General features: G+C 38.5%; 1 protein-coding gene across 9 annotated transcripts in view; it reads right to left on the reverse strand.

Annotated features, from left to right (window-relative positions):
• PHF21A (PHD finger protein 21A) overlaps positions 1 to 15,110 on the reverse strand; it is a 120,871-nt gene that overhangs the window by 79,119 nt on the left and 26,642 nt on the right. For 5 of the 9 annotated variants that reach the window (XM_072337777.1, XM_072337769.1, XM_072337772.1 and 2 more), the window contains exons 2-5: positions 11,792 to 11,832; positions 6,199 to 6,333; positions 2,048 to 2,080; positions 63 to 149 (exon numbers count right to left, since the gene is read on the reverse strand). In XM_072337777.1, the coding sequence (XP_072193878.1) occupies positions 63 to 149; positions 2,048 to 2,080; positions 6,199 to 6,252 (174 nt within the window). In that variant the 5' untranslated portion in view covers positions 6,253 to 6,333; positions 11,792 to 11,832. The remainder of the gene's footprint in view (positions 1 to 62; positions 150 to 2,047; positions 2,081 to 6,198; positions 6,334 to 11,791; positions 11,833 to 15,110) is intronic. The other 4 variants (XM_072337776.1, XM_072337774.1, XM_072337778.1 and 1 more) reach the window with 1 other exon arrangement.

The following is a 15,110-nucleotide window of genomic DNA, read 5'->3' on the forward strand; positions in this document are numbered from 1 at the left end:
TATCACAGAAGCTGGGAGAAGATGCATCTTTAGAAGAGAGTGTTAAAAATACATCTCCCTACCTGTTTCTCACTCAGAGCTGTGATTTTGGCTTGAAGTTCATGAAGCTGTTTCTTCAAATCAGCATTCTGATTAGAAAGAAAAAATATCTGTGAGAAAGATATTCCATTTGTTAACACAGAGTAGTAGCAGGAAGGCTTTTTTTTTTTTTTCATATTATTCTACAAATGCAGCACCACTGGATGTACAGCCAATTAAATTCAAGAGGCTCAACAAAGCCTTACTTAAGTTACTGAGTGCAAAAAAACATCAGCAGACCTTTGTAGCACTCAAAGAGAGACAGTTCAGTTTGGAACTCAGATTTCATTAAAACATCCATTAGTGCTCACCACAACATAAAGCACATTTTCACATTCCATCAAGTTTACAAATTAAACAAGAAAAGTTTGTCAGTATATAATATGACAGTGTCATATTGTATGCAATAGTACATCATCTACAGCATGCTCATCTATGCTATTTATGCAAAGACATACATTTGACTACGTTGAACAACAGTAACCATATCTATTAAATCTTAACTGCCACACATGCCAAATGAAGGCTAACATACCTAAGTCTTCATTTCCATATATTTTTATGCCTTAGGCTATATTTAAGAGAATTACATCTGCCTTAACACATCATTCATATCGGCACTTTGCTTACAATAGCATTTTAAGATTTGAAAGCAATAAACACCACTATAAAAATGCAGTCAGAAAACAATTTTTACCAGGACTGTTTCTTTTCTACTAAAATAATTTTTAAAACCCCAAACAATAATGCACTCAGTGTAAAACCTGTGAAGCTCTGAAGAAGTGTGACAAGGAAGCAAACCTCCCTGCAATTTTATTCCCCCCCTCCCCTAATTTATGTTGTAAACTCTTTACACTAGATTATGTGGGCTTGCTGTACTACACAACACTAAAACCTAAGACTAATATTGTTACAGCAACTTCATGCTCAAGACAACTTCCCTGTTTTTATATTCACCTACAATTTTGAAATGCATTACAATCCCAACTCAGTTATTTGTAGATAGCTTTGTCTAACATAAACACAGCCTCAGCAAAACAGGATATTGACTAATCATTCTCCCTTTCTCTAGATTCTACTTTATACATTTTTATCCTGGAATATTAAGAACTCTGAAGCAGTGAACATATTTACTCTTAATGATTCCATGAACTTTGCATAGCTGTTTGCAGCCCTGACATCTCTCACTAGACATGAAAAGAAAACCAACTACTCTGTAGGCTAATCACTAGCAGACTTGTCTAGAAAGGAGGAGCAGCAAATTGCTAGCAAGTAGATTTTCCAATAATATTTTACTATGGGGACGGAAACTCTTACCAGCAAGCCTGAAGTAACTCCCCATTTAGCAAACATGAGTGCTCAATTGCTGTGCAGGATAAACCAAGTCTCTTAACATAGACACTGAGAAAGAGGCAGCTTTTGCTGTCTATACAATGATCCTAATTATCCAGCTTTGGTAGCTCTGAAACACCACAAGACCAAATGACCACGCTTCAGAGAATACATTGCCGAAGCTGGATAATTAAGATAGGCAATCTGAATGCAGTCTTAAGCAATGTTCTTCATTCGGACAGTTTCTTAGAAGGAGGATCCTCTTTCTGCTTGTATAATAGTGTTTTTCTTGTCTGAACTATATCTAGAACTTGCAGATTTGGTGAAGAGACGTTTCCAGAAGAACCAGAAACTTAATACTTGAGTTGCATTATTGCCCACAATGGTCCCATGATTTAAAATACTAAGAATGAGACAAAAGGCTCCAAAAAGTTTTGTTGGATTTTCCTTTGTTTGTTGGTGTGTACTTTAAAAGAACAATGAAGTCATTTGTTTAAAGATTCATTCTTAATGGTTTTCTTCTAAAAAATGTGTTAACGTGGATCAGCATGATGAAATATCTAAAATTCTCAAGCTTCACGCACTGTTGTTCTCTCTGTTTTAAAGATAAATATAACAACACAAGATAGATAGTTACCTGCGGATCTTGCTTCATTTGGGCAACCAGTTTCTAGAAAGAAAGAGATGCAAAGAAAAAATAAAGACTTATTAAACATGCCACTGAGCAATTCAAAACCAACATTTTTGGAGAATCTTCATAAGAAAGAAACCAAAATACACATTTTATAATATTCAGTTGCTAGACCTAATCCATAAGGAATCCAAAATATATGGTTTCTAAACCCATTCTTATTACCATAGTAAGATTATTGCATTAAGTCATCACTTCTCCTCCAAAACAGTTCTTGAAAAAGCAATGCCTTTTTAGGACACTTTAAGCCATCTGAAGAAACTAATCTTACAGCCACATCTTCTCTAGAACTTCAGCCGCCTTTGCTTGCAGTCACAAGAAACATGAATCACAGAGAATCACTGCAAACACAAAAGCTGGTTGTACACTCAGACACAGAACATTTCAAATACCAAGGGACCGCCTGTGTGTTGGCTTGGTTGGCACTACATGGAAGATCCGTGTTCAGAAGTATCTTTGCCACTTTTCTCCCTCAGTCAAAGAGATTGATATCACTACAGAAAAGATGCCCTCTGCATCCAAGGGAAAGTGAATAGATTACCATTCACTATTCTTTCTCCTTTGCTTCCTTCAAGCAGCTGCAGGAGGATGTTGCCTGTTGATAAGCAGGGAAGCTATCAGGCTGTCACTGAAGACACCTAGAGCCCAGAATGAATAGGCAATGAACCACCCTCACCCCTACTCCCAGAACAGATCTTCTTGGTTACAGATACATTTCATCACATTACGTTGTTCCTAGACAGTAAAAGAGGAACACAGCAAAAGCTGTACTACTTCTCCAGTACCAGGAAAAGGAGCGAGGAAGAGAAAGCAAACAAGAAAAATGTTTATTTCCACCTGCATTAATATTACTCAGACAACTCAGACTTGGCCAGTGCATTTTTTTTGAAGTGTATTCCATTTCACAGCCTAGATGTGATGTTAATCAGAAAAAGCATAATGCACACATCTGCCCCAATAGTAGCCAAGAACAAACATGGTCATTAATTGAAGTACTGCACAAGCATAATGTTCACTCCCAACTTTCAGAAATTTACAGCTTGGATGACCTCAGTGAAAGATATCTTAGGCTCAACAGATAGTAATAAACTTTTCTTCTGTTAATCTGTTCTAATTACTTTCTGAATTAAAGAAAACACTCCAAATTCTTTAACAAGATGTTTCAAAGTTAAACTAGAATATTCCAATGTAAAAGGACCTCCTTCTTTTGAACCTGCTTCCAGTTAATGAACACATGAGAGTAACTGAAATTATGGAAAGCCAGTCTCGACTGTTTCTCTACTCATTTTCATACCACATCTATTCACACCTTTCATATTTCAGATTGAGAGTCTCCCCATGCCCCAATCATCCTACTGCTTTGCTCATTTTTAGCACTGTTCCCTGTACTTCTTTCATTCTTCTACATCACTTATAAAGAAAGGGATTAGAACTCCATACAACATTCAAGCACTCTGTACTGCAAGAACTGCCTGCTAATAGCTAATTCAGTCAGTTATTGCAGATGTAAGACAAACGGCTTTTCCTAGATGCATCACTTTGGCATTTATCTACACTCAACATTATTGTTTCATCACTCAGTGTTATGGGAAGTTGAGGTGCTACACTAGCCTTGCACTCACATACTTAACTCAGTTTTCCTCAGCGCGTTCCATATTATAGTCCATTCCATAATAGAGTTTGACAAACAAAACTGTTAGTTTTTTGTTGTTTGTTTGTTTATACACACAAAGTTACTGTACAGTCTCAATCAAGACATTACACTCAGAGGCTGTAAACAGTTTTTAAACATATTCATGGACCATGTAGTACTGCATTATCCCAACTGCAAGAAAAACATGTTAAAATCAAGTATTTTAAAAACACACAAATCTTTTTGCTAAGAAATGAAAAGGGAAAGGATGCTTTTGCTTCTTTTTGCTCATCAGCTCAAAGACCCATCCATGAAGCCCATCCCATCTGTGAGAATAGCTAAATATAGCTCCTCTAACACCTCTTGTGATCAAAACTACAAAGAGCAGAGTGTTTCAAAATAACCTTAATTAAGTCAACGCAGTAGCAGAATGAACTACTTAGAGTTGATGCATCTTCTCAGGACAAGTAGCACAGCTGGTCATGGAAGGCATCTTAATATTAAAGTTATACCCTGATATAGCAAGTGACCTGGACAGACTACCCTTAAGGACCTTCTGCTAAAGAACTAAACACCTAATTTGGTAGCTTAAGATGCGCTCTGCCAAATAGGGAGCATCAAAGTATCAGAGTTCTGAAGGTGAACTGGAATAGGCAGGAAATAAGAAGCAATTCTACAAACAAAAATGCAGTCATACCAAGCATCACTTTCTACAGCTGCGTAAGCAGTCATGACAAGTGACATGCTGCATCAAGGAGAAAAAGCTGGGAGGCTTTGTTCACACAGTGAAGAGCTGAGCTCCATCACAGACGCCTGCCCACCACGTACAAGAGGAGGACAAAAATGTGACTACATTTGTCTTCCAAGCGCCCTTGGAAAAAAAAATTAGATAAGTAAAAGAAGACAAGGAAGACAATTGTGCAGAACTTCTGTAGCACTGCCAAAAGAAAGGATATATTGTACTTCTAAATTAAAGAATTGAAATGTATACAACACATTAAAACATTTCATTTTGAGATTTTTTTTTTGTTTGTGCCAAAAGGGAGTTAACATTTATGTTGGTGGCCATTTGAGCAGCAGAGCTGCAACCACTTGTACGCAGTTCAAAAAGAGTTTATGAAGCACCGACATGTTGCTGTAAGCGTTATTTCTCATTGTAAATGCTTAGACTTGTTTAACCCTAGTAACTGGAATCTACACAGTCGTTAAGAGATAAACAATCTTCAGTCTCACCTTCTGAAAGAAAATTTAACTGAAGTTGATTTAAGTGAAGATCTCACTTTTCATGAGGGCTGGGCACAGCAAAAGCAAGTGACACCAAAATATCCTTCATGTCATCCAAAAAAAAAAAAGTAGCCTTCAACTTTTTCTGACCTTCATTCCTTTTCATCATTATTATGAAATAATAAGATATGAAATCTTATTAAAATTGTGTGCTCTTTTTTTTCATTAACTTAGGAGTAAAGGGAAATAAAGATAACATGTGAGTGGTAAATGCTGTTATAACAACACAAGCATGACTACCATTCTGCTCGCCATACAGCAGACAACATCCAAAGGTTACTTATTGGCCTTAACTATTTTAATGCCTGCATCAATGCCATGAGTAATTTCTGAATTCTATTACCTCCATAAGAGGTTGTTTTTGAAGCTTTGAAGGCCTTGGAGTTTAAGGAGAGCAAAACACTTGTCCTTAGTTCGGAAGTTAACCTATAGTTATTTTGAACGTTTTTCTCCTCAGCTGCAAGTTTTATCTTCGTTAAAGCAGACATAACTTCATTTAACTAACTCATCCACCCACTCAAGTTCTTGCTCTATGCTCATCACCGCAACAATTAGTGAACAAGTCATCTGATGACTTGTCCAAACAAGTGTTCTCGGTAACCTGGAAATATTTTCCAAAATTTGTACAACTGTAACTTCCTTTTATCCATTGTGTAACAGCTGCGAGTTTCACAGGTCTGAAAGAAATACTTGAGAAACAACTAGAGAACTGTCTTTAGAAAAAGATTCACTGATAAATCTAATGTTACCCTGGGTTTACAGGGTATAACAATTCCGCTTCAATCATTTTTGAATTATTTAAAATGCTCATGCCTTCTTACATTTGCTTGAAAAGTTCCCTTCGCAACATAACATTGGAACTGGCTTTAGAACATCAGAAAATCCTTCCAGACAGAAGTAACTGAACAAGGAATGTTTTTTTTTTAATCACTGCTAAGATATATCCCAAAAAATCCCCACCCACAGCCTGACATGTACATTTTTCTACATCTGCTAACAACAACAGGTGGTGGGTCAAAAAACAGAAAACTACGAAATCCTAAAGCAATTTCAAGCTTACAAAACAATTACTATCATAGCTGTCATGGTATTACCTATTAATGCCATTAGTTGTAGAGCTATCAGAGATACTGATGTTGCTATTACTTAAAAATATAAAGCAAGAAAGAATACAAATTACCTGGTGAACCTGAATTTCCACTTTCAGAGCCTCCTGTAGAGTCTGCAGCTCCATTCTCTACCTTCTCCACTTTCTCTAGATATGTCTTTGCTGATTCCAGTGCCTTTAGTTCCTGGTTTCCTCTCCTCACCAGTGCTATAGAAACAAAAAAAAAAAAGTTTTGCTTTAGTTAGTAAAAGACAGAAGTCAACTTGAAAAACAGGAAAGAAAAAAAACAGGAATTCAGTGAACTATATTAAACTACAGCTTCCTACCCTAAACACATGGAATCTTCCAAACACAAGAAGTTTAACTAAGAGTTGTATAGAGCACCTTCCTTGGTGTAGTTTAGCCAGATGCACTGCTTCTCACATACCCCAGAGTTGACATCCTTGTCCTTTATTTTAGTTTGCAGACAACTGTTTCCTTCCAACATTTCACTGCAGTTGCATATTAAATTAGAAAACTACTAAGAATATTTTTAAAAAATAAAGATCTGCATAAACAAGACAATACATTTGTAATCCAAATGACAATAAAATGTTAAATGGTATGTATAGCATTAACATACTTCCACAATACTTTAGAGCTGTTTAGATGGGATGGTCTGCGTGCTATCTGACACAACAACATAACATATTAATAAGGCAGTGCATAAAGTTTGTGCTGAGTTAGTCACCTTCTATTTTGAAGGAACAGAAGATAGAAAACACATTGTATTGAAAAACATTAAGCATTAAATCCTCTGCTGTTTCTAGGTAGAATTCCAGTAAGTATAAGTTTACCATCTTTATTTGTACTTCAAAAAAAAAAATGATTCCCCCCAACCTCTGAGGTGGAAGAACACTATAATCAGTACTTCTAAAAGCCTCTAAAGCTGGACAAGAGATTTCTGTCCAGAAATACATTTAAAGTAGGAGATTCTAAAGCAGGATCAAGATTCCCATCTTTATCCAATATGCTCAAAACTCAATGGAACTTGTATAAAAATTGGACTAAAGATACCTGTATTGCAATGTATTCATATACATAAGCATAAAATGCATCAGAAAATACCACACAGTAATCTTTCCATACAGACATCGCACATGAAAGAACTGTTGGAGTGTTAAAGTACTTCTAAATTTTCATCTTTGGAAAACTGCTCACAATTACCACACAGGTACTGTCAGCTCAGATCTTGATAATGGGACTTCAAACTGTCAAAAGTCTACTGACAACTTAGATTAGGCACTTAGACTACGAGAAGAGAGTAATTCTTTAAGTTAAGAATTTTCTTTTGATGTTGCCCATGCACAGTGAATACCAAAGTGTTGGAAGAGTCCAAGTACCTGAAAATAAAGTCGGAGTTTTTTTCCTGTTTGGGCAGTTTTTAAGCCAGCCTTGCTTCTCTTTGCAAACAGCATCGTATTACTAAGGAAGACTACTGAGGGTTTTACAAAAGCATTATATTCCAACTCATTCTTTCTCCACGCCACTTGCTGGCACCTTAAATTTACTTACTTAAAGGCCTGATCAGACTTTCAAGACAACACTTGGAATGACCTTCGGCAAGGATCTCTCCCACGTGTGGCCCAGAAGAGCTAAAACGGCTGCCTTCGCAGCACCGCTCTCCATAAAATTGTAATTTGTACCAAGGGATACATGCAAACTACATATAGTTCCCCATTCTATTACCACAAACCTTAATGAGAAAACAGAATCCTGGATTAGTACCTCCAGTCACAGGCAAGAACTATACAGCATGCATTAAGTCCCCATCACTGCAGTTTCAAAAGAAATAACGCTAAAGAAAACCACGTGGGAGAGTGACTAATGAAAACTGGAGCCCACTGCTGAGGCAAAAAGTATTTCATAAGCCCTGGAAATTCCATTTTGAGGTAAAGGTTCAGGCAGGCATGAACAAAGTCTCTCTCAGTGTGTCTCCCATGCATGAGATAGCACTCGTGATAAACAGTGAGTATCATTCTACAGCTACATGCTAACTCTAAACAGAGGAAAAAGTCATCTCAGGGAACATCAGAAACGTACGTTATTTTAACACACGCTTGTATAGCCCAGTACAATTACGTGGTACTTCCTCCACAGCACACGAAGCTTGAGCAACTACCATTAATTCATAAATAATAATGCAACTTCATTTCATAGACACCTTGAGCAGCTGGAAACATTTTTCACGTCTAATTTGTAAGAAGTTTGAGCAAAAAGCAGCAGTGCTTTGCAGAAGCAGGAGGCTGCTCAGCCCATCCTTGTTCACACAGTGAAGCCAGGAATAAGTGTCATTCACTGCAGTACTGAGGAACAAGCAATCAAAAACCAAAGCAATGCCAATAAAACATCCATTGGTGACTAGCTCCATCCCAAACTTTCTGTTACAATTTCAGATATTTCTTTTATTATATTATTCTTTTTATACGTTTAAAGTTAACAGATTTTAAGATTCCTCAGCCGCAACATTTTCTAAAAGTATATAAACTGGAAATACTCGTTACGCTACCAAAAAATGCTGCGCAATTCCAGTAAATATGACTGAAGCCTCTAATAAAAGGCAAGATTAAAAACAGACACGTGACTTTTTTTTCTAATTAAAGTTTTTGTTGTTGTTCTTTAAAACACTCTTGGCTCTCTGTCTACTTCCCGGAGAAGTTGTGGTTTGTTCCTCCCTGGAGGTGTTCAAGACCAGGTTGGATGGGGCTTTGAGCAACCTGGTCTAGTGGAAGGTGTCATAGAATCATAGAACAGCAAGGCTGGAAAGGACCTATTAAGGTCATCTAGTCCAACCATCCACCCATTACCATAGCTACAGCAAACCACTAAGCCATATCTCATAGCTCCTCATCCAGACGCCTCTTGAACACTGACAAGGACAGCAACTCCACCACCTCCCTGGGCAGCCACTCCAGCACCTGACCACTCTCTGAGAAAAAAAGTTCCTTCTTATGTCCAGTCTAAACCTCTTCTGGTATAACTTGCATCCATTTTCTCGGGTCCTGTTTGTTGCCTGGGAGAAGAGGCCAAGACCCTCCTCATCACAACCTCCCTTCAAGAAGTTGTAGAGTGCAACGAGGTCTCCCCTGAGCCTCCTCTTCTCCAGGCTAAACAATCCCAGCTCCCTGAGCCGCTCCTCATAAGAACTGTGCTCCAGACCCCTCACCAGTTTCCTTGCCCTTCTCTGGACACATTCCAGGGCCTCATTGTCTTTCTTGTAGTGAGGGACCCAAAACTGCACACAATACTCGAGGTGCAGCCTCACCAGAGCCAAGTACAGAGGGATGATCACCTCTCTGCTCCTGCTGGCCATACTGTTTCTTATACAGGCCAGAATACCATTGGCTTTCTTGGCCACCTGAACACTCTGTCAGCTCATGTTCAGCTAAGCATCGACCAACACCCCCAGGTCCCTTTCCTCTTCACAGTCATCCAGACACTCAGCCCCAAACCTATAGCGCTGCATGGGGTTATTTTGGCCAAAGTGCAGGACCTGGCACTTGGCCTTGCTGAACCTTGTTTCCTTGCCCATAGCAGGAGGTTGGAACTACATGACCTCTAAGGTCCCTTTCAACCCAAACCATTTTATGAATCCCCTCATCCAGTGCTCTCATTACAGACTCAAAGCAACTCGTTTTTGCAGTATCATTTACTTCCAGTTACCTTCTGCAGGCAAGGTTGCGCTGAAGGACATATTAAGCATAGGGAACAACCTTCTCTCTTCAAAAACCAGGTGCTCCATATGGAAAGAGGAGAAACTAACAGTGCTTCATCAGCAAAGGCTGCGCAGTAAGGAATGGTCTGGTGCCATCACCTTCTCTGCCAGCTGCTGCAGTTGTCACCAGCAGCACCACTGTCCTCCTTTGTAAAAAAAGGCCCAGGATTGGCAATTACTGGGAACTGCGCTCAATCACAGACAAGATACCACATATTTGGAACGGCATCCAAGCTGAGGCACGCATCACCATCACCTCAAATGTGAGGAAACAGGCAAAGGGTAATGAAGAATTTATTAGGAGGTTCTGAAGCATCCTGAGCATCCAAACCATTACAGGTGGGAGGGAGTGTGGAGAACACATTAAATAAGATATAAGATGATCATTTCTAAAAATCGGTCTAGTTGCCAATTTATAAAAAGGAAGTGTATGCAGTTGCATAAAGCACTGTAAAACACACACTTGCAGCCTTCCCCTAACTAACAACCAAGTTATCCCTGGCTGAAATTCCCCTGAAGCACCTGAACATTTTGTCAGTGTTAATTTAAAACAAACAAACAAACAAAAAAAAAAACAACAAAACAGTGATCATTCTTTATATTTGGCAAATCCTAGATAGCTTTTTTTGTTGTTGTTTATGTAGAATAACATCTAGAGGGCAGCTGGCTAACTACTACCTGCGCTTCTTTCAAAAGCAGGTGCAGATCTACCCAGACAAGTGGTCACATATTCCTAAGAGCAAAGATCCTCAATATCCTTGAGCTTTTATTCCTTCAGACTCAGCTTCCAGGGGAGATGTAATAGCTCATGACCAGCAGCATTATGAACTACCTACAATATCACTTTCTAAAATGTATAAAATTATCCCTGGATTAATGATAAAATGTATTCCATTTTCCACTTTACTCTTCTGATGGCAAAATTATTATTTTAATTAAAATTCTTGTCGGTGATTGAAATTGCATGGACTGGTTGGTCTGCAAACAGCCTTCATCCCGTTCATTTCTAAAACATGCAAATGCCTCGTTAGTGCTAGAAGCAGGGAGTTCCAAAGGGAAAACAGAGGACTGAGGAGTACTTGCATCTCTTACACATCCAGACACACTTTCAAGCCTCAACCAGGAAGAACACTGACAGCAAGACATAAATTTGACACTCCTTGGATTAATTTCAACTTTGGAGACAGCGGTCCTCCAGTCAGTTTCTCGCTGGCACAAATTTGTCATAAACCTGTATTTCAGATGTGATCACCTCAATTTCATACAGATAAAGTGCCACTGTTCACCTCAGTTAAAGCAGCTTGGAGGTTGCATGTTTATACAGAAACATTCAGAAATTGAATGAATCTTGAGTCATGTAAGTGTATTAGCGCCTCTCTATTATTATCTCAATTAAAAAAGAAAAATAGAACCCGCTGCAAAAACCCTAAAATATCATCAAGATATTTAAACTATGGCTATTTTGGAAAGTACAATGTGACTTATGTGCATATGTGTATATGTTAAAATATAAAAGACACGCACAAAAGCTATTAATTACTGCCCTGCATATGGAGGGAAACTAAATAATTCAGGATTTTAAGCAAAAGTCTTTCTGCACTCAAAATCCCTTCAGATAAATTTATTTTTCACATTGCACAGAAAAAATATATATTTTTGGATAGCTAAAGTTAAATGTCTATTGTACTTACAGACTCTCAGGTCCAAATCTCAGCCCTGCAGTGAATTTATTTATAGGACTGAGGCTTCCATCAGTAACATTTACTTTTTAAGATCTAATTTCTCAATATAAGAATAGATAGGATTTCAGTTTCAGTAAGCATCAAACTTTTCCATGCCAGGAATGGATGCCAGCTCTTTATATCGGCTATTCTTAGGTAAACCATCCCAGCTCAGGAAAGAAGTACTTACCAGTTTTGAGGAAGTTATTCCCTTCAGCTTTCTACCCCGTCCTACAAAAGAGGAAAAAGAAAATAAAAAATGATATGACCAACACGTTTGAAACTGAAAAAGAAAATTCAAAGACTTGGAAAATTTGGGGTCTTTGGGGTTTTTTTCTGTTTTTATTGATGCAGAAAATAAGTATAAAATAACTCTTGGAAAGACAATTTCTTTCTCATAGTGGGGAAAGCCAAGGAGACCTCTGGTTCTAATACGGATTAAAATATGACTGATCACTATCATTAGGCAAATAAAAGATCACAGGTACAATCTTCCCTAGTTCTGTGCAAGGTCTGTGTGCCTTCCCTGCAGGAAACAACTCTTCTCCATCACTGGAAGATCCAAGCCACAAGCCCTGCCAGCTGTCGTAGCTCACTGTGATAAGGTTGCCAACCTCAGGCACGTGCCCACCTCCTGATCAAGGTTCCAGTAGCATGAACACAGCAAACCAGGTGGTGTGACAGCCCAGCCACCAGAGCTCAAAGCCCAGAGCATGAGCTTAAACCAAAATCAATGACAGTTTAAGCTAACACGCTGGGTCATGAACTGCAGAGGCCGAGAAGACGCACTACCCGATATGCTGCCTGTGGATGGGAAGAGCATTTAGCAGCACAGAGAGGTTGGGTACTACTTAAATCATCCTCATATGAATCATAAAAACTTGAGTCAGACTCCTAAAAAGATAGCTAAAATATAAACGATACCTCATTTGCTCAATTTCTTTGCCTGATGCTAAAAAAGCCCTCCAAAATACTCCCATTTTTTAGTAAAATACTAGAATATCTGTCTATTTTAAGCTCTGACCCCACAGTCAGCAAGATCTTTATAGCAAGGTCTCCATCCGCACACATCACCGCAGTGCTGGGCTGAAACCCCAGCCACGTAAAAAGCAACAGCCACAGCCCATGCTCTGAAAATACAAAACCTTCTAATTCCGCCCTCATGCAAGTACTGGGTTTTTCCTGGCACCTCTGCTTCATTTAGAAGAGAGGATCAACTTAAAGAATAAAGTATCTGTTGAACAAATTCAGTCTCAGTTTGCATGGGTTTCTCATTTAACATCTAAGCTCTACAGCAAATTAAAAATGGGTTTCCTCATAAGTAGTACACTAATGGGAGCTGTATAAAAGCTTATGCTGATACCAGTGAGTTTTCCTAAACAGAGAAACGAAGAGCAAATATTCCTGCCTGCTAATCCTAAGCATCTTGAACAGACTTTCCATTGCTCTTCATATTTTTATAGCATCCTATGCACTAGCCCTTACAATAACCTGTTAAGTGGTTCAATCTCTATCACCTCCCATGTAGAGACATGGAGACTTCTCAAAAGTGAGGTGGGATGCCACCTTCTTTGGTTTTGATCCTAGGTCCTCAATAGCATAAATATCTCTGCACGGTAGTTGAACCCCTATAAGTCCTGCATTGAAACAACTCTACCATCCATGCCAGTTAAACTTCTTTTTCTTGAAAAGGAAGAACAAGAAAAGGGTAAATTAATTAGAAAACCCCTAATTTCTCACATTTGCCTGTCTGATACAAACAATCTCCAGATAACAAAGTTTAGTAATTTTTAAGGCAGCAGATGTAGCGATAATGCCACTTTTGTCTATTCAAAAGTGACAGCAAGTAGAGATGAAAATATGGTCAAGACAAATGTTCTCTACAGGGCATCATTATCTACCTTGAAGGCACAACTGTCTCTAGCAATAGTAAGCGCTGAGCATAACCTTTAATTTCCTCTTAATAAATACATTCATGTATCCTTAAGTCTGCCACACGGCTCAGGAAGGCTCTAACTCAATACAGCTGAGGGCTATTCCACAAAGAGATTCCAGCCCTCAGGGGATAGAGCTTCCATAGCTAACAGACTTGCACTTGGCAACAGAGAACCCAAGTAGCAATACCAAAGGTGTCAAGCACAGCTTGCACGTTCCTAATAGCAGTCACTGCTTTGAAATAAAGGACCTGTCAGTCCAATGGCTTATTTCAAAAGTAGAATTCAACTGTGTCTCACAAAGCCCTAATGAGTCAGTGGAGCATGAAAATTCAAAACCCAAAATCAAAAACTTGCCAAAAAACAGTTTGTGACCAACTAAATCCATATAGCCTCGGTTCTCAACAAGACTATCTGCAGCAACTGGAAGCCAACCCAGAAGAGCATTAATGGAAAAGGTACCAGATAGAATCTGCTTCTATTGAGCAAATTAGATTATTTCTCATTCACAGCAAGAAGACATACACAAGTTGGCACCGTCTCTTAACTCTCACTACAAAACACACTAGAGAATTAAAATTAAACAGCTCGCAATCACTCGTATTAATAAAGAAGATGGTTTTCTAGCTGTTACTTTAATTAAACTGCACCCAACTGGTCCAAATATCTTAATAAAAAGTAGCAAGTCACATTTTTAAGTCAGTAAACGAGATTTTTGAGACTTGATTGCATGTGACCCTCAGCAATCCGAGGTAACTATGAGCCTGGCCCTGCTCTGAGCTACAGGGTACAACCAAGTAACCTCCGAGGTCCCTTCCAACCTGAATTATTCTGAGTTTGTAATCTAATACAAAAAGATGCATAATTTTTGCAGCTCCTTTTCCTACACGATGGCTCTGGTATGATTTCCAGAAAACGCTTCACTTGTAGCCAAACAAATTTTGATACGCATATATACACACGCTTGAAGTAATCAAAAGATTAAAATAAAGGCTTTTAACCTTTTCAACATTTCTAGACAACATATGTAAGGGAAAATACACTACTGTTACCAAAACAAACATATTCTGCAGATCAGCTTTAATCTGTTTGAAACCTGTGAATAAAGAGAGAAGTTAAAACACAAAACTCCTGCGTTCAAGGCTTGGTAGCCCCTGAGGATTTCAAAAGAGCTACACATGATGGTTAAATGCTTTTGTAAACAGCACCTGTAGATCTAAGAATAGTTAAATGCTAAGTATCTGTACATTAAAATGTTTGGTCACATCAGTCAGACACTGGTCTTTAAGTTATACAATAATGCTTATGCTACTGTAACCAGAGACTCATTTGGGAAAAAGAAATAAGACATGAACAAATACTTCTAGCCCTTTCCAGTTAGAATCTTTCCTAACTCTGAAAACCAGCACAGGGTACTGTTATACCATGGATACATAAAGTTCCTGATCAAAGTTACATACCACACTGATATTTAATCCCATCATTTCTTTTTTCTTTGCCAACAGGACCTCTGACTTGTTCAGAGCACAGGACGGACTCTGATGTAAAAGGACTGGCTGCTGTACAAAGGAAATT

This window comes from Excalfactoria chinensis, chromosome 5 (genome assembly GCF_039878825.1).
Source record: "Excalfactoria chinensis isolate bCotChi1 chromosome 5, bCotChi1.hap2, whole genome shotgun sequence".
NCBI lineage: Eukaryota > Metazoa > Chordata > Aves > Galliformes > Phasianidae > Excalfactoria > Excalfactoria chinensis.